This window comes from Maniola jurtina, chromosome 1 (genome assembly GCF_905333055.1).
Source record: "Maniola jurtina chromosome 1, ilManJurt1.1, whole genome shotgun sequence".
Taxonomy (NCBI): Eukaryota; Metazoa; Arthropoda; class Insecta; order Lepidoptera; family Nymphalidae; genus Maniola; species Maniola jurtina.
In genome coordinates, this window is record NC_060029.1 from 12826536 (window position 1) to 12850400 (window position 23865).

The 23865-nt window shown below is 38.2% G+C and overlaps 1 protein-coding gene and 1 long non-coding RNA gene across 3 annotated transcripts in view; one reads left to right on the forward strand and one right to left on the reverse strand.

Moving 5' to 3' along the window:
• Window positions 1-23865, reverse strand: part of LOC123877473 — a 349653-nt gene that overhangs the window by 294706 nt on the left and 31082 nt on the right. The gene's annotated exons all lie outside the window — the stretch shown is intronic.
• Window positions 12047-17504, forward strand: LOC123877260. Of its 2 annotated transcripts, none has more exons than XM_045923878.1 (3): window positions 12047-12161; window positions 12365-12582; window positions 13196-17504. In XM_045923878.1, the coding sequence occupies exons 2-3, from the start codon at window positions 12367-12369 to the stop codon at window positions 13478-13480; spliced, it is 501 nt and encodes a 166-aa protein (XP_045779834.1). In that variant the 5' UTR covers window positions 12047-12161; window positions 12365-12366; the 3' UTR covers window positions 13481-17504. The 2 variants fall into 2 exon arrangements, with proteins under 2 accessions (XP_045779834.1, XP_045779895.1); XM_045923939.1 differs by having other exon boundaries at window positions 12054-12229.

A 23865-nucleotide genomic window follows, 5' to 3' on the forward strand; every position in this document is an offset into this window, starting at 1 on the left:
AAAGGCTACTTTTCATCCTGGTAAATCAAGGAGTTCACGCGGTATTTTTAAAGATCCATCCGCTTAACCAACTTTGACGAAACTTCATTCCCGGATCCCGGGAAATCAAATATTTTCCTAAGGGTTTTTAAAAATCGAAATCGACTTAATACACTCAATAACTCTGTCTAAGTATGAGAAAAGTAGGTAAGCTCTATAGATCACCAGAAACTTTGCCATAAGGTGACAATAGCTGATATATTTCGCAGTAACTGCCACAGATACGAACACTGTGCACGCATCACACGTCAAAGCGCAGTCCCGGTCAACCCTTGCGTGCGATATTAAATCGCATTTTGACAAGCGTACCGTGAAAAATTAATCGAGTGTCGTCGAGTGAGCGGGCGGCAGAAAAAATGAAAACATGATGGCATTTCGGTCCCTGGAGCCAGAAAGGTCAGGCGGGCAGCCGCTCGTGAAATGCCTCGCCCTCCGGACACCGGCGACTGTTCCGTTGGGGATAGACCACTTCACTCCACTTGCCACTACTGGCTACGAATGTTACCGAAACAATATAAATCTATCATTTAAAAATCTGTGAAATGTTATTTGTGTTTAGTTTGTGTAAGTTTAGTGATTTCATTTTCCCATTCTATTCTACTCTAGGTCGTTATTTTTTGAAGCACGCTCGAAAGTGTTAAAAAGTGCGGGGTTCCTACGCCAATAGATATGTATTGTTACGTACTTATTTAATACGAGTAGGTATGTCACGCTCACATGCATACGAATTTGTCTTCACTTTTTTAAATTCAATTGTATGAGCTTGGCCTATCTGGAGTCTTATAATATCTTTGTCTAAAGCTCGTTTCCAACAATCTCTATGTAATTTATTGCGTCGTTCTCTCTGCTTTACGTACGTACTTTAGGTAGATATTTGTGAGAGAATGCTAGATAAATCCTTGCGAACAAAATCGTAGATCATGGTAACACCTAGTCTAAAAGACGGAATCTTCACAGACTGCTAGGTATTTATTTTAGCCTGTAACAAATTGAATTTGAACACTGATAAAATAATGAGTTAATGATTCTTAATTAAGTATAAGGTTGAAATGTAAAACCTTTAAAATCTCAGCCCAAACTTTATCTAACTTTCCACGGAAGCCTCACATTCCTGCACTGGGTATCGGTTAATGGATACACACACTTGATAAGAATAATTAGTCCTATAATTCACGTTGCCATTGCGCTATGATAAACGAGATTCTATAATTAGAAGGGGGTGCGAACGCGCCCCTTGATAGTAACCATTAATACTTATCTAACACGAAATAATGCAATTAATAGCGCAAACTGTTTTAGAATGTACCGTGAGAAATACGCACTTGTTCGGTAAAAAACAAGGAGATTCGGTGTTACTGAGGATCCACGCGATCCATCATGGCCGTCAGATTAATGTTATGATGTATGTGCTACATTACGGTGGAAAAGAATGATTGAGCCCCAAACCTTGTGTCAATATGTACCCGTGTTTGTGCAAATACCTAAACCTATTTAATTTCGACATTTTTGGAAATGGAATGCGGAATAAAATATGATTGGAGATTTGTGCCCTATTTACGACTAGAGCGATCCAACGATAAGAGAGCAAGAGGATTGAGGAAACTAGACACAAGTTTAAGTAGGTTCGAAATCCGCATCATAGTAGGTACTGTACCTACTTAACGTTTTACTGAGACGGCTCCTAAGGTAAGGAGGCCACGGATTGCAGGATGGTGCCTATTGTGGTAAAAATCACAGCATTCAATATCGTTGTTTTCCTTCTGAAACCTGCACCTACCCCACAAGTCGTCTTAGTCAAGGGATAGGTACTATACACCTATTTAATACATAGGTATTACGTATTATTTATATAAAATATACAGGTGAGCAGTTAATAATTTACTAACTACGTACAACTATAACAAACATTCGCCGCAAGCGATAATTTAATTAATTAGCAGTAGGTACCGTCACTATACAACCGCCGAACTACCCTATAAGCGTATTCTATGACCAACGCATTTCCGCGCGAGCGAACACGTAACAATATCCGACACTAATAAAGGTCTCAATCCTTTCAACTGTGGCAACATTGTGTATTCTAATTGGCATTAGAGGAAAGAATTGAGGTACCCCCAAATAAACGCTTATCAACACATCAGTGAACTAAACCGACATCAGTACATCGCCCCGCATCCAGGATTGCACCTAATGATTTCACCCCCAGGTGTATGAGGTATCGGTGTTATTCGCCCTATTATAACGACCAAAATATCCAAAACATTATTGCAAAGATTTTTTGATAGGTAGGTACTTAACTACATTCATAGACTCTACGTGTTTTCCTGAGATAGACCTATAATAGGTACTTACAGTACAACCAAATTAATAATGCGCATGCAGATCTTCGCTGATTGTCGTATTCCGAATCATTGAATCGTAAGAGCCCTAAACAATGCACTTGCATTTTGCACCTTGTTATAAACAAATAGCAGTCAATATCATGTGTATCATACGACTGTTGCCGAACAGTGACGAAGATTTCTATGCGCATTATTAATTTGGTTGTACTGTATCTACTATTATAATTTTGTCACACCTTATGGACTAAGAGCCACCGTGTGCCAGACCTTCGTTATTTTATAAAAGCTGAAAGTTTCTCTGCGTAATGTCCGTAACACAGGAACGATCAGCGACTGTGAAGTTTGGATCATGGTGACTTTTAATCATAACAAGTGATAAAGGTGTAAAAAATCTTACGTCAAAGTACAAAGTCAAATTTTATTATTTTCTTCGGAATAGTATTAAAAATCACGTCATGCATTGCCAGACTTAGTATCGTGGCAACCCCCTGCCAGACGCCCTTAAAGTTTAATCTGGCAGGGGGTTGCCATTTGGTAGAGAAACTTTCAACTTTTATAAAATAACGAAGGTCTGGCACGCACGGCTCTCTCTCTATTGGGTATCTAGGTGATGTAAGCCAAAAGGACTTTGGGGTTGGATCTTGAGACGACCTATGTAGGTAATATTTATTGACCTAATCGAACAAATTTATCTACTACAGTTACTTCCATACTACTATTTTAATTACGTCCGTACATCATCTTGTTGCTAAAGTAGAGCCTCAACAGCTCAACAGTTAAAGAAGCGGACTGAAATCCAAAAGGTCGCCGGTTCGAACCCCAACCGCTGCACTATTTTCGTGCCTACTCCTAGCACAAGCTTAACGCTTTGTTGGAGGGGAAAGGGGAATATTAGTCAGCATGAAAAACTGGGCTATTATTCTTTAAAAAAAAAGTGATTGCTAAAACAAGCAGTCCAATCTGAAATTATTATATTTTGGTCTGCGCAGGTACAGCCATGGAGAAGTACACAAGCCCCGCTGTTTACCTACTACGATGACGATACTACACTGCACAGTGGTATTGTCACGTGTTCAGATTGTTACCTACTGCTCTTTCCATTCATGCCTCTACTTCCTAATAAATCTAAGCGAAGATCTAAATGCACTTACGTACAAGAACATAAACATTAGTAATTAGGTAGGTAGTTATAATAGGTTTACCTTTCTCTTTGACCCAAATTATCTGTATTAAGAGCAAACCCAAATATTTAAATTCTCTCATTCTAAATATTACCAAATCAATGTCCGCGTAAGTACAAAGCCGGGAGGGAGAGCGCCCTCCAGGGACGCGGCATATTATAACCGAGCATAATATCTGCGTCGTCACTCAAGCGCAATAAATACCTAAATAAAGCGCAAATAATACCCAAATCGCTCATCAGAGAACCCGGCCCCCCAACTATAATTATCTATAATCAGACCGCACCCCGTGTATAATCATCGCGAACACTGCAATGTATTGATTACAATTACTATGATTTGCGTACTTCACATTGACTTCGCCCTTGCGGTCTGAAACCTATTTTTATTGGAATCACATTTCAATGACTTTCCACGATTTGATTTACACGAGCCGGGCGAAAAGCCGCATGTTTCGCGCAAGCTTTTTTCAGTCATAAATTATTGGAGCGGTGGGACGCGATGACCCCGACCTCCAGTCGATTAACCATCACTAGGTCTTCCTTGAATTTCATATTTATAAACGGGGATTACGCAAAAATGCCAGTGTAATGGATCACCTACAGGACTTAGGCCGGGCCGTTGTCGGCGGGGGGTGGGAGGCAAATTCGGGAGGCGCGGGCTGATCGTCGGACTCATCCATCACGCGGCTCACGCATGTGAATTGGGGCGTTTTATCTGGAGATAGCCGTGGATGGATCGTGGATACCTATTTAAATATTTCGTCGTTTAGCGGAGGCCGCGGAAGGTACACGGCCATTAGCTAATGGTGCCGCATAATCTTCACGTTAAAGGTACCTTTAGGTAAAGGGCCAAAGTATTTGACACTAGCATACTTCTATACTTAGCTCGCATCTACCACCTTAACTTATGACGAAAATGACATTTAGTTTAAAAATAACAACCATGATCTTTTTATAATTGTAGTATTTTATTTACACTTAAAGGAAAATTCAGTAATAAATTTTTAATAAGTACACAATCATTATTATTTTCAGTTTTCAGGTTTTACTTTTAAAAAAGCCGCGTGAACTACCAACTCCCCTATTTTACCTCCTTTTAAAAATTCTTTCTTAGTGGATATCTACGTCTATCTGCATGTCAAACAGCCCGACCCATCCGTAGTTTGAGCTGTGCGTTGATAGATCAGTCAGTCAGTCAATCGGCTTTTCCTTTTATATAAGTATAAGGATTCCTCGCAATGTAATCAGATCCATTCCAAACATGCCCCGGACGCGACGTCGACGTAGCAGTCTCAATTGGTCTCGTTCATTTACCTGTCACTCTGTCACGACTACGTGTGAGGACATACGACACGATATTTTGCATTTGAACGCAAAATGAGCTAATCTAAGCATCAAATTGAATAAAAATTGTCACTCAAAAGTATGACTTGTAAGCATTATGTTATACTTATTAAAAAATGAAAAATGAACTCAGAAGCCATGAGGCTCGTTCCTTTGGTTAGCCAAAGGAACGAGCGCGGAACGAGAACTGCCGAGTGGAGGCGGTGTGCATTGCTGCCAAATCCACAAGTTCCCAATGATGGCGGGAACGTACGGTACGTCAAACTTTTAAATTTTAATACTTTATTAAAACGCAATATTTAGATAACTATAACAAGAAGGGAATGTGGTAGTAAGCCCTACAAAAAAAAATGAAAAAATTAAGGTAGTGAACGCAGCGTTTATTAACATCAATACATCCCCGTATGTTTTCAAATTTTGAAGGGAAGACGCCATTTTACATCGAAGTGATCGTCGAACGGGACTCGTCATTTGTAACGTGACATTCGATATGGTGACGAGTGTCACCTAGAGTCACACTGCTCTGATTTCTAGCAACTTGGTTTCCTACACATAAATAATATTAATACCTCCTACTCGTAATACCTGCCTATAGTATCGTAACATGGTAACAGTAGCTCTATTTGTGACGGCACCGCTACAGGGACTTTTTCAAACACCAGCGTTAAACTGGGCTACGGTAGAAGGGAGAAGATTCGCTTCGTCACCCCTTCATTCAGCTTCATCTATTCGACTTTCATTTCATTACGGAGATCACCAGCTCGCTTCGCTCGCCATCTCCTCCTTTCGGTTCACTGAGTCTCGTAACGCAAGGGTATAGTTGCTTCGTGCTTTTCAATGCAATTTCATTCTGGGCCATATTTTTGATCTTATCTTAAGTAAGTATTTATATGCATTATTTAAGAGCTTAGCGGTGATTTTTCCAGCGAAGAGTTTTACCTTGACCGGAATTTCAGGTCTTTTTTAATGTCCCAGCCACATTAACGGCCAAAAACGCGATATTCAACGGCGTTTCCCGTAAAACGTAGATGTAGCCACGATATGGCGTTTTTGGGCATTGACGTTAACCTTAATGTGGCCCGAGCATAACAAGAAGTTCAGTTATTGATTTTTGAGTCATTATTTTTTATTATTGAGCATAACAAGAAGTTCAGTTATTGATTTTTGAGTCATTATTTTTTATTATTGAGGTAGGTTATTATTACTTCTAACGTGATTCCTTATGGTAAAGGGGAAAAAAATCGCGCAACAGGTACTAGTAGATGTATTATATTTCCAACACTAGAACTTCTCTATACCTACCTACAGAGACTCTATGATGCCTTATTATTAGATACAAATAATAATATGGAAACTGAACCTACATTACAACTACTTATTATATAGGTAAGTAGGTAGGTATACCTACTTGTATCTACCTAGGTAAATGAGCATTCAAATCTAACGTAATGTCAGCCACCGACTGTGATCAGTAGCGTATTGTCAGTTTGGTGTGAACAAAAACTTGAGTAGGTAAGTATGGAAAAGCAGCAAGTAAACTGCGTTACGCGCGTTAGGTGTGAACGCGCCCTAATCTCTTATTCACCTATACTTACCTACTATCAAGTATCTAGGTAGGTTTTAATAATATTTTGAGGTAGGTACCTAAGTTTATTATTGGTGGCTTCATTGGCTTTATTTGTTTTATATGCGAATTTATAATCCTTTAATTGATAGAGATCTTGAATCTAATTGAACTTTGGCTGGCCATTGTGAAAAGCAAAGCTTCATCATCTTACATCTAAGCTAGTATGACTAGATGTAATATTTCATTTTAATAAACCTATCTAATACAAAAAGGCTTTTTCTTTCATCGATAAGCAGACGTCTCGTTAGCGATGACCCCGCCACGCAACATGTAAACATAATCGCCGAAACTTCGTGCATTGCGAATAAAAATAAATGAATCGGCCACATTGAGCGGCAACTATGCGTATAATCCGCTCATCGATAGCCGTAATCGGCCGTAATTGTTCCAGAGTTTATAAATAGTGAACCCAAACAAGTCTGCACGCGACGCCGCAACCGCCCTTGAACTGAGTCGCGGAGGCTCTCGCGGAGGCTGCGGCGCGCGGGGCGCGGGGCGCGCGCGGGGGGGCGGGGCCGGCGCGGCCAATCAGCGCCCCTTCACATTTTTCAGCCCCCGCCCGCATCGCCGGACGCTGCCCAAAAACAAAAGGATCAAAGTCGGCGAAACCTATCTCTTTCTTTGTGGGGCCAGCGAACGGGCTTCGATGAGAGGATAGATACAGTGTGTCGCGCGGGCGCGAATCGATAAGCCGGGCCCCCCTGCCCCCGGCCGCCGGGCCCCCTCGCCCGCCGCCTCGCCACGCGGCGCTCTCCGTCCGCCGGCCATTTGCACGGATGTTTACTATTATTATTTTATTGAACGGACGCTATAAGTGGCGAAATAAGAATATTTACAGATCGCGGGGCGAGCAATTACCGCCCGCGACAAACCTGTTACACTCCATTGTGAGGCCCCAACACCGCGGCGGCCGCGTCGATTACGTTTCGTAATTGCACCCCCATGTCATTACCCATTAGGTATCTATCTCATATTATTCAGTTTACCTACCTACCTAGCCAGTAGCTACCCATGTAGCACCTAAGTACCTACCTATGCACCTACGTACATACCTATCTACTTAAAAAAGTTTATCTAGTCCACCACTATGTGTAGCTAGATACAAACTAGATATTAGATCATTTTTACCTAAGTGTAGGCAAAATTGTCGAAGGAAGGAAATTATTATTCCTAAGGAACAAAATCAACAGGGCAGGTTACAGGCAACCTATGAGTAGGTACCTACCACTTATGAGTAGGTACCTACCTACCTATGTTTTGGCTATCAATACCTAGGTAGGGTAGGGCGGGGCTGAAAGGTCCAATTTGACTATTTCGAATCATACTATGAAAACCGAGCCAACTAGGTAGGTAGGTATAATACCTATATATGTAGTAGGTAAAATATACAACACTAATCAATGAAACAGTTATCTGACCGTTGCTTAACTCAATTTTTGGCTGAATTACTTATCATAAAAGATATAGGTATCTATGTAGGTAAGTAAATATGTAATTTTTTTTAAATCTAAACCTTGCCGCCTGTCCCTTTTTTGCCCCATAGTAGGGTCAAAAAGGTCGAGTAGGTAATTCAATTTTAATTTTAAAAAGTTTTTGAGTAATAGTAATGAATAAAGTTAGGTACTTGGTCTTAAGTTCATAGAGCTTTTAAACGGATACTTAGGTCTAGAAACATGAGATTTTGCATAGGCAGGTAAGTAGGTACCTACTTATAAAGGATGTAACGAGAACCCTAGCAAAAACTTAGCGTTAACTACCTAAACACAATCCAATGTCAATAAACTTCATAAATAAGTTGCCTTATTTCGTAGTTTTAGTGATTTACTATTTTTCAAATCCGCAATGTACCTATAGCGTGTAAAACTCGAGTAAATGCCCCAGCACCTACGACGCCACGTGGCATTCACTCCGAGTGGCCTACGTACGCAACGTTCGTTGACCTCTAGCGTCAGTCAGATGTTTTATTTGCAATATATTATGATTTTTTTAAATTTACAGGATTTTTTTGGTGTTTTTTGTGGTATCTTATCGTCTGTCTCTTTTTACCCCATAGTAGTGGTAAAAACGTCCAGTATTGATTTCAAAAAGGATTTAAGAAATAATAACAATATTTGTTTCACTGAAATTCAAGTGTTTATTTTTATTTCAAAAACAAAAATCAAAAGTACTGTAATGATAGTAATGGTGTAAAATGGTCCACACTTGGACCTTTTCATCCCAGCCTGATATTTGTGTTTTAACAGGTGGTAAAAAAATTACCGTTCAAACTAGCCAAAAACTACTAAGCAATAAATCGTGAAAAACAAAAAAATCACGTGTACTAAACTGTGTTTAGGCATGGTAAATGAAATAACACTGTTTAGCAAAAAAAAACTTTTCTTGAGATGCGGTCGTATATCTTCTTCTATAGCGGCGTCGTTCGATAGCCACTAGCCAGCGATGTCTCGTTTCGCCTCCCGCGCCTCATCCTCTCCGCTCGCATATTTAGAAAAAACCGCTCAAGTGCGAGTCAGACTCGCGCACTGAGGGTTCCGTTCTCGGGTATTTTTTCCAACATTTTGCACGATAAATCAAAAACTATCATACATAAAAATAAATAAAAATCTGTTTTAGAATGTACGTAAAGCCCTTTCATATGATGATACCCCACTTGGTATAGTTGTCTTACTTTGAAAATTGAAACACATTTTTTTTAATGATGTAACCACCAATTTCAGATTCATTCCTGTACTTGTGCTATAAGACCTACCTACCTGCCAAATTTCATGATTCTAGGTCAACGGGAAGTACCCTATAGGTTTCTTGACAGACACGACGGACGGACGGACGGATAGACAGACAGACAGGCAACAAAGTGATCCTATAGGGTTCCGTTTTTCCTTTTGAGGTACGGAACCCTAAAAAACGTTATGCCACTAGTTTTCTTTATACCTATGGTGGACCTATATACCCGCGGACCTTTAAGCCCTGCTCTACCCTGCTTTAAAAAACTGTCCTGATGTGGTGGACAACTAGGTAGGTACATAGTAATATACCAACGTAGATTTTTTCATAGCAAGGATTTTTGCATAGCAAAGAGTACCTAAGTAGGTAGGTAGCTGGTAGGTAGGTACCTAGGTACCTAGTTGGCCAGGGCTGGCATAGATATGTATAAATTAAGTAGGTATATACATACTAATTTATATTCTGAATTAATATAAAAACATCGCACTCGCTTCGCTCTTGTTTTGTCAGTTTACGACCTACCTACCTAGATTTAATTTCCACTTTCGAGACATTATAAATTTTACGACATAAGCACCTATTCTTTAAAAATAACTACAATTCGCTCCAGCAATGCGCGGGACTTCAGTTGCTTTTATACATGGCATCTTTGAAAAGAGCAACCGCCGAGTTTCTTGCTGGTTCTTCTCAGTAGGAAAGGCATTCCGAACCAGAGGTAGATAGATGCTTTTGACGATTCAAAAGAACTTGTAAAAGTCTAATTGAATAAAAATATTTTGAATTTAGAATTTTGTATTTTTATTTTTCATGAAGCGTTCATAGTTATTTTTCTGCTTTGCTGGTTTCAATTTGTTTTCTAGCAAGTAGTTACCTACCTATTTTGCCTAAGTAAGCACAACTTTTAACGGTAGGAAGGAAAAAATCTTTCAGACGTCTACACTAACAAATTACTTTGTAACAAAATTGTCGACAAAAAATTGCTAATTCGGGGTCACGAAATTCGCGAGTCTCACAACACCGCGCTGTCAAAACCTGAACCGTCCAGCTCTGTTTGCTTGGACTGAAATCTATCGAGCGCACTTCGACTGGGCTCTGCGCTAAGTATCATGCATACTCTCAAGTATCTGCGCTAAGTTTCAATTTAAACGAGACGTAGGTTCCTATCCTACCTACTTACCTCAGCCATTTTTAACGCTGTTTCCTTTTAATAGTGCCAAAATTATTAAGTTGATAGCTATTAGGTAGGTACCTACTTACTATATACTAGGTACACTTACCTACCTACCTACTCTCTTCAATCTCAGAGAAAGACAAAGGCGATGGCATGTACCTAGGTAGGTACCTACCTATTCGAACTTTGGAACTCTAGCCCTAATTTTATATGTACGAGGTCTTGAGTACGATTCCTGGCAGGGTTAATTGAGAAATTCAATTTCTAAATAATTTAATTGGGTAACGTACCTACTACCTACCCACAATACCTATTGGCGACTACTTGTAGTTGTTAGTTTCTTTGTTTTATCTTGGTCATTTCTATCTTTCAATAAAGTTAAAGGTGCATTAAAGTTTTCCTATTTTTACCTATTTTTAGGGTTCCGTATCTCAAAAGGAAAATCGGAACCCTTGTAGGATCACTTTGTTGTCTGTCCGTCTGTCTGTCTGTCTGTCTGTCTGTCAAGAAACCTATAGGGTAGGTACTTCCCGTTGTCCAAGAATCATGAAATTTGGCAGGTAGGTAGGTCTCAAAATTCCTGTATTTGTGCTATAACAAATAAGTACAGGAATAAATCTGAAAAGTGGGGTATCATATGAAAGGGTCTTACTTGTACATTCTAAAACTGATTTTTATTTATTTTTATGCATAATAGTTTTTGATTTATCGTGCAAAATGTTGGAAAAAATACCCGAGTACGGAACCCTCAGTGCGCGAGTCTGACTCGCACTTGGCCGGTTTTTTTACTATGTCCCGCTTTCGACGAAAGAATCCCGCTGTTTTCACTCAAAAAGTTCCAAAATCCCGACTTGAAAACCAGCGCCTTCTACGAATCCTCTTCTTTAAAGTTAGGGTTAAGACAAAAGATACTACAGCGTTAAACCTCATCTAAATCCATGATAACACGTGTTCACGCGGCGTAGGATAACACGGACTGACGAAATCGAGATTGAACGTGTAATGTTGTAGCGCAATCCATCAATCTGTGATCGCGATGAGGGCTACTTGATCGCGATCTAAACTGACTGTGTAAGGGCCGCCTACGGGATTCGGCAAACAGGAAGAATCCTCAATCCCGCATATCTACTACCTACCAGGTTTGAAATTTTATAGCAATACTGCATCCTCTAGCTAGGTAATAGTCAATGGTATTAAACTTTCATGATTATGATTTATTAAAAAAAAATGAATTAATAGGTAATTAAATTATTATGGCCTTCTTGCCTCCATCCCATGATTAGGTAAAGTTGTGCGCCATCTATAACAAACCAAGTAAACTACTACTTCAATACTCACCCGCCATCTAGCGATGTGTCGTGGCGGTTTGTTACATGTAGTTACATGTAGTTATCCTAGATGGCGCTTATAAGAATTTGGGTATAATTTTTTTCAATAAACCACAATATTGTTATACATTATTTTGTGAATATTTTTTCAATTCTAAATTGACATTAATCCAGATCAAAATTATAGCTGAAATCAATCGGCACAAACAGTTTATTTGTCCATTTCTTTGTTTGCTGCGTAATAGACTGTTTTACCGACATTGAACATAACTTCCGCTTGCCGCTCTGGTCGACTTCACGCACACGCAAACGCGAGGTACCTAATGTAACTAACTTCACTCCGTAAATGTTCGATCTCTTTTAACTACGTCGAGGCTTGTACTTTTTGGGATTGCTCTTTTCGGTAATTATTGTTTTACTCATTGCAAATACAGTGTTTTTTGATATTTTGTGATCGTAATCTAGTCAAAGGTGAGTTTCGCGTAAAGTAATAAAGTCGTGACTAGAAAAGTTTGGCGCGTTCGTTTCTGTCAACATAGCTTCTAAAGTGTTCATGCAGTGGCGTATAATGCACGTGTAAAGTGGAATACAATTTGTTATTTGCAGACATGGCTTTATCAGTTGCACTACCTCTGGGCGGATTGGAGACAGAGAATTTTAACTCGTTCAGGCATATCATAGATATAGCGGGCCTAACTCAGTCGCAGACGAGCCCGAGCCCATCTGTCTCCAGTGAATCTAGCGGAATCGGATCGCTGGGCTCATTGAAATCGGAATCGGTCAATAACGATTCCCTCCCATCTAGTCCTCAAACAACAGAGAAGGTAAGTTCATTAAAAAATATTTGCACTACTGCAACTGTTTGCGTACGTCCTGGCCTTGACCCCTCTATTTTCATAATATTCCGTAATGGCGAACGTCTTACGCTATCTATGTGTACAATTGACGTGTGATTGGAAAAATTCGGGCAGTGTTCACTGCACGTGTAGTCTTCAAAGTTGTCAATACATATAATTCAGTACATATAAATATAATAAAAATTAAATATCTAATATTATTAAGAGGTATGCATCGGAATCATTGATTTACAGTGATCCATGATCCAAGTACATCTATACATAATAGATATAAAAGGATAAACTGACTGACTGACCTATCAACAAGAATTCAAAGCGCTTGGTCTAGAACTAGAGATTTGGCTTGTAGGTTCTCTATACATATAACATAGACCATCAGAGCAACTAAGTACCTAAAGAATTTCTGAAACTCCACCTGAACGAAGCGAGGCTTGGTCAATCGATCTTCGAATGAAATAGATAATTTTCTATGTCAAATTTTGTCTTTATTTATTGATTGATGAATTAATCCCTCTTTTAACAATAAATATCTTGATTTATACAAATTCTTTATTTGAATATGTGAAATGTTATTTTTCAGAAGTTATTCGAACCCTTTGTGCAACCACAGCCACGTCCGAAAGAGAAAAAAGTTGAAGATGTTAAAATCATTTATGGAGGGCACGATATTCTCAACTTGAATGCAAATCTCACGGATCCTCGATGGAACTACCGTGCCACGATGCTGCCACCAAACAATCCTGCACTGTTCTTTGCAAACAGGTCGCAGTACCACCGTCTGGGACCCTACGGGACGCGCACGCAGTATGTAAAAGATTCTTGCCGTATGTGTGGATTCACTTGGGTTGTAGCTGCCACAGAGTGACTTGACACATAAACTAAACACTGAACGAACGAGAGCTGAATACGACTGGGACACAACAGGGTGCAAATATTTATTACTGTCACATGATGTACAAATATGAATTCTTAGCCAACAACTTCAGTTCATCTTCACAAAATAATCTTATGACCACCTGTTGTTGCCTAAAAAATGACAGGGATATTCCTATTTTCTACAAAGTAATATTTATTTAAGGTACTCAATATAATGAACAAATTATTTCCGGTGATCTGTAGTCGTTGGGCGTGTGACATCTTCCTACTATTTGAGTTAAAGTATTGCCCTCTGTGGCCCGGTCGTGAGGATGACTGTGGAATATGCATGCAGCTATTGTCGCACACTTTCATGGGTACATATTTTAATCGTGACTTAATACTGTGATCTTAATTTAACGAAAGTAATTTTGACAAATTCTATGAAGTGTGTGACGATGCAAATATATTTCGTTTTGTTTTGTTTAACTTATTTAATTTGTGTGATAATTAAAAAGTTAGGTTTATTAAAAATAATGCCATAAGTTTTACAGACATACAAAATTGGCATTTGAAATCCCAAAAACTAGGATTGTAATGACTCAGTACTCAAATTCCAAGTTTATAAAATAATTTAATTTAAAGACAGAATATTAATAATGAATATAATATGATTATGCTACATATTTTAGTTCCTCTTAGAAATATTATTAATTATTATTCGTTATCCAAAGAATCTTTTGTTTAATAATTGCATATTATATTATTATTATACTATCTGTATAAATTGTTGCACTTTAACAATTTATATCAATTAATAATTGGCATAAAATCAACTGGCTGACATGTCATCCTTTAGATTTTGTGTCCTATTACTTTAAAGCAATATTTAAAATATGCACACTTATGTCATAATGAGCTGTTCCCACCTTACATCTTATAGTTATTATTTAAATATTGTTTTACGATAATTGTTAGTCTGTAGCGGTGATTATTTATATATATTCCACAGTCATTTTAATTAGCTTCATCAATGTTTAAACCAAAAGGTTGCTTCTCGATAATTCTCTCAGGGATTTGATGAGATGGCATGAATTTATAGCCAAGCTGTATGTTAATTTTAAGGTCTAATTACGATGATTGATGGATGTACCGTCCGAGCGTTACGTAATACTTAGTGATGACATGTAATCTAGAGGATACAAACTTGACACATTGCCCAAGAATCCTATTGACTCTGTGTGAAAGCTTGAACAACTCATATAATCGTATGACACGCCCATTGCCCCTGGGGAACATAGTCAAATGGGTTATCAGTGCATATCATCACAAATTAAAGCAGTGATTAGATATTCTAAGGTATTAGTAGTTGTTACAGACCGTTTTAAAACGTTCGAGTCATTGAGTCGCCCAGAAGCTGGGTCCTAGTGAAATTATAGTAAGTGTCATTAACAGACTGGCAATATCTCTTTAAATGCATATTTAAATTATAATATCCATGGTCTCTTTAATTTAGTCAAGATATTTAATAGTGTGAGTCTCTTGATCTAATCGTAAGTAAATGTGTAATGTACTAACTATAAATGGTAAACGATAATACTGTCCTTCTGTGCAACTTTAGTTCTGCTATGTTGTGACCAGCTTTAAATTGGAACTGGAGTATTTGTACACGATAATGTTGACATATTTCCCACAAAGTTATTTTTATAAAAAATGTTGATATGTGACAATACAGTTTGTAGTTTCAAAATTTTCTTTATATTGATATATTATGGAATTTGATTCAAAGTTTGGCAATTATTCTGGAAGGGACCAACATGCATTGATTTGTTTAAATTTTATCATGATAAATTTCAGTAGCAGAACAATGGAGCCTTATCGGAGTTTACATTGCATTTTATCAGCTGCTTTATCTTTTGAGTCATCGCCACTTTTTTTCTGTAATCAATACAATGGGCTATGAACATAAAAACATAAGTTGTTAACAATAAGTGAATAATTTACAAAATTTAATTTATATATTTATGATTCAGTGGGTCATGACTGAACATATAGCATGGATCTCAGAATGCAGCTTTTACAGTGATACTTATGCCTAATGATAATCATTTTTGCCTAATATGGAAGGCATCTCTAAAAAAATTGAAAATCCATAAAAAAAATGTGAGATATGCCTTCACAAACATAGTGTGCTATATCCTCAGTCACACATACTCACGAAATGGTTGTTATGGTTATCTAAAATCAAATGTTGCATTCAGATTATTATTTAGTTATTAACTTTAATATGACAAGCTTCAATCGAATGTAGTTCAAAGAAAGTATTTGGAGCGATACGCACAGTTTTATATAGTTACTCTTGTTGTGAAGACTCCTTGAAGTAGGTAGGAGCCCGCGGCGCCGCGTCCAAACTGAGGCAGAGGTGCGATGCAATACTTGCATTCCAATTTGTGTTTAAGTAGCAGCCGAGTGGTCGTAGTTGTTAATGATTATTTTAATCCACATTGCCAAATATTTTGGTTGTTGTGCTATTTATTTAAATTAATGGTTTTTTTTTTCTGAAATATCAATTTTTAGTACCTTCCATTGCTAAGTGGGTCTTCAAGTGATTTTACATTGTTTAAATCATTTCAATTTTATGCATTTTATTTTGTTTAGTCAAATCATAATATATACATGATATTATTATACTTAATGTGTTGTACTATAATTATTATCTATTGTTCATTAATATTTATGAATTGGTAAATATTTTTTCTCATTGAACTGTAGTCAAATGACAGTATTTTTATAATGAAAATTGTATAAGGATGAAGGGTTTATTGCCTAGACGAGGCGCCCACGGTGCGTCTCGGCGTGCCCACGGCCCGTCTAGCGGGGCCCACGGTCCGTCTAGCGGCGCCCACGGCTCGTCTAGCCGCGCCGGAGGTCGCGCGTCCAGTGTGTATTACGTATAACTGATAAGCATTATGTAGGTTTAGCGAAATAGAATTAACTCGGAGGCATACTCCTAGTACCAAATCTTATTGGTTTAATGTTATTCTCCTATTATCGTGATATAGTGCGTCGCGCGCGGCGCTGAGCTCAATATTTTAGTAACCCTTAAGAAAATTAATACCTCTTTTGAAAAGAATATAATATATATTACATATAGTATATCCAATCGATTATCACATATGTATTTCCCTGTTTATTTTGATGTGATATCATAAATGACTGATCTGAATTTAGTTTTTAAGTTGGTTATTGATACGCAGTGCTATTTCGAGAGTGTAATTAAGATTTAATATTGAAAGTGCCAATGCTCGTAATGTAATCTTTATGACTGTTCCTTTAATGTAGCGACAGCGCCCTCGAGGCGCCTCGCCGCCCGCGGGCCGAGGCGCCGTCCTTCCTAACTCTAAGTTAAATCGTACTTTAATGAACCACGTAACGTGCACAATCTCAGTAATGCTTGCAATATTATGTATAACGTGTAATTCCTCGTTTTATAATTTAATCCAGCGTAATGTTAAGAGTACAATATGAGATGATGTTATATCATTCTAGTATCAAAATTAACCGAAGATAATATTATTATTAGTTAGGTAAATTTTAACATAGCTTTTCGTATAATTGGGATGTTTTAGTGTAATGTAGTGTATAACGACGGCGTAGTGGCAAGCGGACGTCTCGCGAGCGGAGATGTCGTGGCAATAATACTCGAGTAGTGGCCTGCCAAGAGAGTACAGGGTCGCGTCTCGCGGAACGCTACGTACTAGGCGTTTATTTGTTGTAAAGATAATAATAGCCGTAGGTATTTTATCGTACTTAAATAATAATTATTCTTGCGATGCCTTAATTCTGGTTGTCAATTAGACATGTCTGCCTAGAGTGTTATCAATTGTTTTTATTTATTTTAGTTTTTCGCTGTTCCTCCGTGAACTTCCAGTCCAGGCTGTTCTTTTTAAATGATTTTGAGGTCGATTTATTTTTACCTAAGTGTTCTTATTAAATGTTACCAAAATGTTTTTAATAAAATATTTTTATATGTATCCCATTGTTTTATTAAAGAGCCTACCCGCATAATTAGCTGCCTGATACAAAATCATCTATGATGAAAAATTAGAGTTTAAAGAACAGTTATACTAAAGTAAACAGCAACAAACTAAACTGTTTATTATCAAACTTTATACAATTCAACGAAAATAAATTTCTATTTCTGACCTGCAACATTTCTTAGCAACATTGTCACGTTTTCGTAATGTGTAATGTAAACAGTTCGGTGTGGAGCGTAGGCGCCATGCCAACTGCTAAATTTAAGAGACCAACTTGTCAGCCCATCAGCAACCCAATTTCCTTATGTCGAATTTATTACTATTTTGATCACGTGGTAACTGGTAGGCCTTACACATCGCAGGGCTACCTGGCCCTACCGCGCTGGTATCACTACTCTGTTCTCCACTCGGTACTCGTTGCCACCCGACCGAGAAGCACTAATGATGCTCAATGCATAGCGTTGTCCTTGTCCCGCTTGATTGGCTTCGCTCACGACTCTGCCATACCTTTACCCACAGGACAGGTCGGTGTTTCTGTAGTAGTAATATCAGTTCGCTTGTAAGCACTCATGGAATATCGGAGATGTGCTACTACCTACCAAGTGAACCAACATCTTGCACGGACGGACGCTGTCAAACGTTTTACCTTTCCCCTTCAACTAAGATTAAACAAGACAATTTATTGAGTGAAAACTAAAAATACTACTTTCCCGGCGCTTAGCATTGTTTTAGAGAGGTCCCGGGTCCGATTTCCGGCAGACGCATTTTGGAATTAATAATAGTTTATAAATTGGCACTGCAGATAAGCCTAGTGAAACACTTCGAGCGTGGCTAGTTACCACCTTGCCGGCAAAGCTGAGCCGCCAAGCATAAAGGACTGCCTAAATAGACGGTAGGTATATAATAAAAATTGTCACACCCCTTCCAGTAGGCCTGCTTCCGTCGTGGGTTGCATCATCACTTCCACCAGGTAAGATCACAGTCAAGGGCGTGTACTTATATACAAACGGACTGCAAGCCGACCCTAACTTTTAGCAGAATTTGAAGAAAGACAGCCTATCTAGAATAAGTTAGGCTTTAATTTTCTTTCCACTGGTTATATCTACTAAGTACCTACCTAATGTAGAAATGCTGAAATGACGCGATTGAAGCCGTATTCAGATGCTAGTGGAAACTAAAATGGATTATGACGTAATTACGTTTTGCGTGATAAATCTAGCTAGCTATAAATAGGTTAGGTACCCTATTGTTACATAATATGATGCAGTGATACCTGGCCAACTATTACTGCTATTACCAAGCGGAAAGATTGCGTAAAAAGGGCAATAGACTGTAATATCCACATATCTATGGTAATAACTAATAATGCAAAATATCCATGAAGCGACAAAACTAGAAACAAACAAGCATGTTGATTGAATGAGGCACTAGAATAGGTAAGTAGTTACCTACCTAAGAATAGACAGATTGACGACAGCAAATCTACATATATACCTAGGAAGGTACTATCAATTATCATAATAGTTCAATGGGTACTATAGCGGTGTTATCGTAAGTGGTTAGTAACTTGGTAGGTAGTTAGGTACTTTTATTACGGTACATACCTACTTACGTACCTACGTACTGTGAGGTTCAAAGAACGAAAACGCTTATCGAGCGAAAAAATAACAGCCGCTCACATCCAAAGATATTCAAAGAAACCACAAAGCGTTGTGGTCATTTTTAGAGTTCCGTACTTTAGAAATAAGGAACCCTTATAGGATCACTTCGTGAAGAGAATCACAATTCACAACCTACTTACGTATCAGCACTACTATACTATATCAGCACTGTCTAGCAATGTCTTATGTCAAGCACAAGTATAGGAAAAATCTGAAATCCATGAATTTGTGATCAACAAAAAAACTAGTGTTATTTCTTGTGCGATGGTACGCAACCCTTCGTGTGCGTGCCGACGAAAAAAAGACCTGTTTTCGGTCTTTGAACTTAGGTCTTAAACGTACCTAACCTAGGTACCTATAGACGTGGAGTTCTCAATGGGAGGGCCGAAGGAGATGTGGCGGCGACGTAATTTATTTACCTTATTGTCTAATATCTAGCACCATAGTAATTAATCTATGGAACAAGAGCGGAGCGATGAGACCTCGCATCTTCTTTAATAAAAGTTATAAAACACACCATTAAATTATTCGAATTATTTGCTAGGTTACCTATTGCAATCTTCAATGTGTGCTTTAATTTCAAAGCCTTATTGAGCAAAGTGGAAAAGCGAGAAGGTCGTATTCACCGCGCCTGCGAATTATTGATTTATTAGGTACTAGATTGTACCTAGGTAGGTACGTATACCGATTCTATTTTATAGAATAGAATTATGTAGAACTGAATTGTCGTTGCTTGATTTGATATTTTGTTTCAAAGAGTTTTCTTCTCTTTCGCGGGATGTGGTTACATATTTTTTTTACCATTTATCAGGTTTGTAAGTACAATTTTGTCATAATTTTTACTTCCCTCAAGTAAGTATATTCTATGCATGTAAAATAAAGGTTCATATGCAATCTTCCTACGTAGGTTTACCTTCCTATTTTACAAAAATACACAATCTACCTAGTTAGGTACTTAATGGAACTAGGAATCAATTGAGCTTATATTATTTTGTTCTGTGATCTAGATAGGTACCTACTAGCAAAAACAATCAGATAGGTACTGTTTTAAAGAAACTGTTGAGAGTACATTAATCATTATATCGTTGAACCCTGAGATGAGAGATGATCGAAATTCGAATTTCGAAACATAATCTTGAACAGAAACACGCTTAAATTTTTGAAGCGCCATCTGTGATAGCTTTTGTGAATTACGATACAAGTCCTTATCTAGCGAGTCACGTAGGATTTTGTGCTACCTAGCGGTATGATTGTGAACTATGTAGCTAGACCTCTGAAGTAAAACAAGTAAGATACGAGAGATGGCGCTACTAACCTATTCCACATTTTTGGCTTCGCTCTCGAAGAGCTTAGCTTAGAAGCCAAAGAAAACCTTGCAGGCCTAAAAAACTATTGTCTTCTAAATGGACCTTCCGCAGCCGCAGCCGCGCATATATTGGCGGGTCTTTTATTTTGTAAAAATAATTGTTGTGTTAATTGCATTTTTTTTGTTACAAACAGAACGTAAGCATTATAGTAGGTAATTAAATATTTATCGAAGTACTTACCTACTACTTTATAATCAAACCTAATAATCTAACCATGTTTTTTATTAAAAACGGAAATCCGTCGGTAAAACCTGAATAAGCCGCAAATGATCCAAGCGAGTACGATATTACCCCCGCTACTTACTTCCATTGGTAATTCAATTATTCGTGCAAGTACGAAATCAGCAGCCTTGTTATCGACATGTGGGAAGAATTAATATTATTCAATCAGCGTCAATTTAACGCACAGATTCGATTTGGTTACTACCTACTTAGTGATGTCGCCAAAAACTACGCAATACACATACCGTTAGGTAAAATTATTATTGTTGGTCATTTTCTAGAAAAATGGAAATAGTACCTACTCAAATTATGAAAACTTTATTGAAAAGATTTTTCTTTTTAATAACTTGCTAGCGACTCGCCCCGACTTCGCACGGATGCTTAGTAAAATATAGCCCAAATATGTCACACAGAAAGAATGTAGCTTTCTATTGGTCAAAGAATTTTCAAGATCGCTTCAGTAGTTCTAGAGATTACTTCCTATCCTACAAACAACTTACAAACTTTTACCTCTTTATGAATAATATATATAAGTAATAGTTAACTTAAAAGTTTACTCACAGCAGGAAGTTATTAAATTATTATAAGTATTCGTCTACTGTCATCAAGATCAACTCAACCCATCACGCACCGGCCTCATTCTGAGCCCGAGTTTCTTCTCAGAATGAAAAGAGTTTTGACCATGACCAGACAGACACACCTTTGAGAACATTCTCGACATTTCCAAACTTACAGCAGTTTAATATTCCCTACGATGGGTACCTACTTAGCTCTTGACCTAGGAACTTATTAGTGGATTGAGTCAAGAAGATCCAATAAATACACCAGCACAAAAATAAAAGCAAACCTTTGGTATCTTTGCACACCTTCGAGGACATTCTCAACATTTTCACACTTATATCTACCGAAGGTACGTCTTTGAAATTCCCCACGACCTAGCTCAAGTCTCAATACACAAACAGAAAATATGCTTCATAAAGACTGACCATAATAACAAATCATAAAAGAGGACCTTTCAGGCGTCCTTCGTCTTTGAATGGTGTTAATTTACTCCTGAATCGACGCAAGTCCCGAGTGTGACTCTTCAATGGGACACTCCGAGTCGCAAGCTCGAAATTGTATATGGAAAATGTTAAAATAATAAATAGAGGCTGCGAACTCGAAAGGAGGGTGATTTTCTAAAGCTTCAGCTATTTTCAATGGCCCACTGTTTAGCGTTTCTCGTCGGACTGTTTTCCTTTACAGGGCCCAGTATGTTTAGAAATTGGTAAGCACTTGAAAGGGCGGAGAAATTTCAAGCATCTTAACTTGGAGCGATTGTTTTCCCTTTGCGTTCGCTTAATAATAGAGTTGGCTATAGAAAAGTTTACAACGCGAGCGGAAAGGTACGCTGGAGTGCCTAAAATAAAAGTAGTTCAGTGCGTGGGATTTTGTTTAGGCCCTGTTGGTAGGCGTACCTACCCCAACTGCCCATTACCTAACTTAGTGTTCACCATGATCACCCTATCGCCGGCTCACTACAGAGCACGGGTCTCCTCTCAGTATGACAACAAACAAGGTTTTGGCCATGCAAGAGCGGATTGGCAGACTTCACACACCTTTGAGAACATTATGGAGAACTCTCAGGCGTCTGGGTTTTCTCACGATGTTTTCGTTCACCGTTAAAACGAGTGATATATTTTAATTTCTCAAAACGTACCTACCAACATAACTCCGAAACGTTAGAGGTGCGCGGAAACAAACCCCCGACCTCCCGAGAAGAAGGCAAATGTCCTAACGGCTCACTGTCACTTAATGTTATTTATTTTTATTATTTTCCCACTTATGTACCTACCTACTTAGCTTATAGTGGTAGATTCACTAGACGATTCAAAAGCACAAACGTTGACTTTAGTAAAAATCTTTCTTATATTTATAGAAAGAGCGCTCTGTCTCTTCGATGATGAAGAAGATACATATAGCTACATGACTATTATCTACTATTAAGAGTACCTAATACATCTATTACCTCCTACTACTCCTATATCGCAGTAAAATCCAGTGGCAATTTACTGAATGGCAATAAGCACGACTCATTGCATTAAATGTATAGAACTGCTACTCCGAACAAAAATAGTGTTTCACACAGATTGCACACAAACACGACCCCGGCCATGAAGTTACAAAGGCCACAACTCGCATTAAAAAAAATCTTGTTTGGAATGACCAATCTAGTGCACAGAAGGAGGTATAGTTTACCTAAATATGTGAGATTGTTGGCACGGTTAAATTGCACTTGTCCACCAGACAGGTGGAGTCTTTGGCGGGTATTGCTGCTCTAGTAAGTAACACGACAACTCTGTTACATTTCCAACACCGTATTACGAACCTGTAGATTAATCCGCGACTAGAAGAAAGGAACAATTAACACGATGACAATACCGCTCGCGTTGCAGGGCTATTATTCTAGAAACAGTTATTCTAGGCCCCAAGCGGGCATGGAACAATAGTTGGCCCAATTGTGTTACCAACCAGCCACTTTTTGTTCACTAAAAAGGAAAATGATTCAATGGAAATTTTAAATGGTTTTCTTTTATGGTCTTCTTTATTCAATAGGTGGCGCACTTTTTTATAATTTATCAGATAGGGTTACGCGACGGTGAGCGTGATCGCGAAATTGATCTAATGAGGACCTCCACAGGAACTAGATATATAAAATGTGAGTAAAATAAAAAGAAATACCAAAATCATCAGAGATGATTAGAGAGAGAGAGAGGGTTAGGTAGCGTCAGCCATCAAATTATATACTTACTAAGTTTTTATTCTTTGTACTCACTACGAGATAGATAGGTAAGTATGTGGCGTACAATAAAATCATATTCATCATTTATTCATTCAATCATATCCCCCTCGGTACCTAAAGCATATCAATAGGTACATACCTACTCGTAAGTCATTTTCCAGTGAGGCGCATAGCTTTTTGACTTTAACGAACTAATTGGTAGGTACTGCACATCGTCTGAGTTTTACTGCATTTTTAAAACAAAGGCTATTATATCCATCTCGCGACAAGATGAGGCATGCGACAATTAATGCAACGACAATACCACTCGCGTCGCTATCATGCTA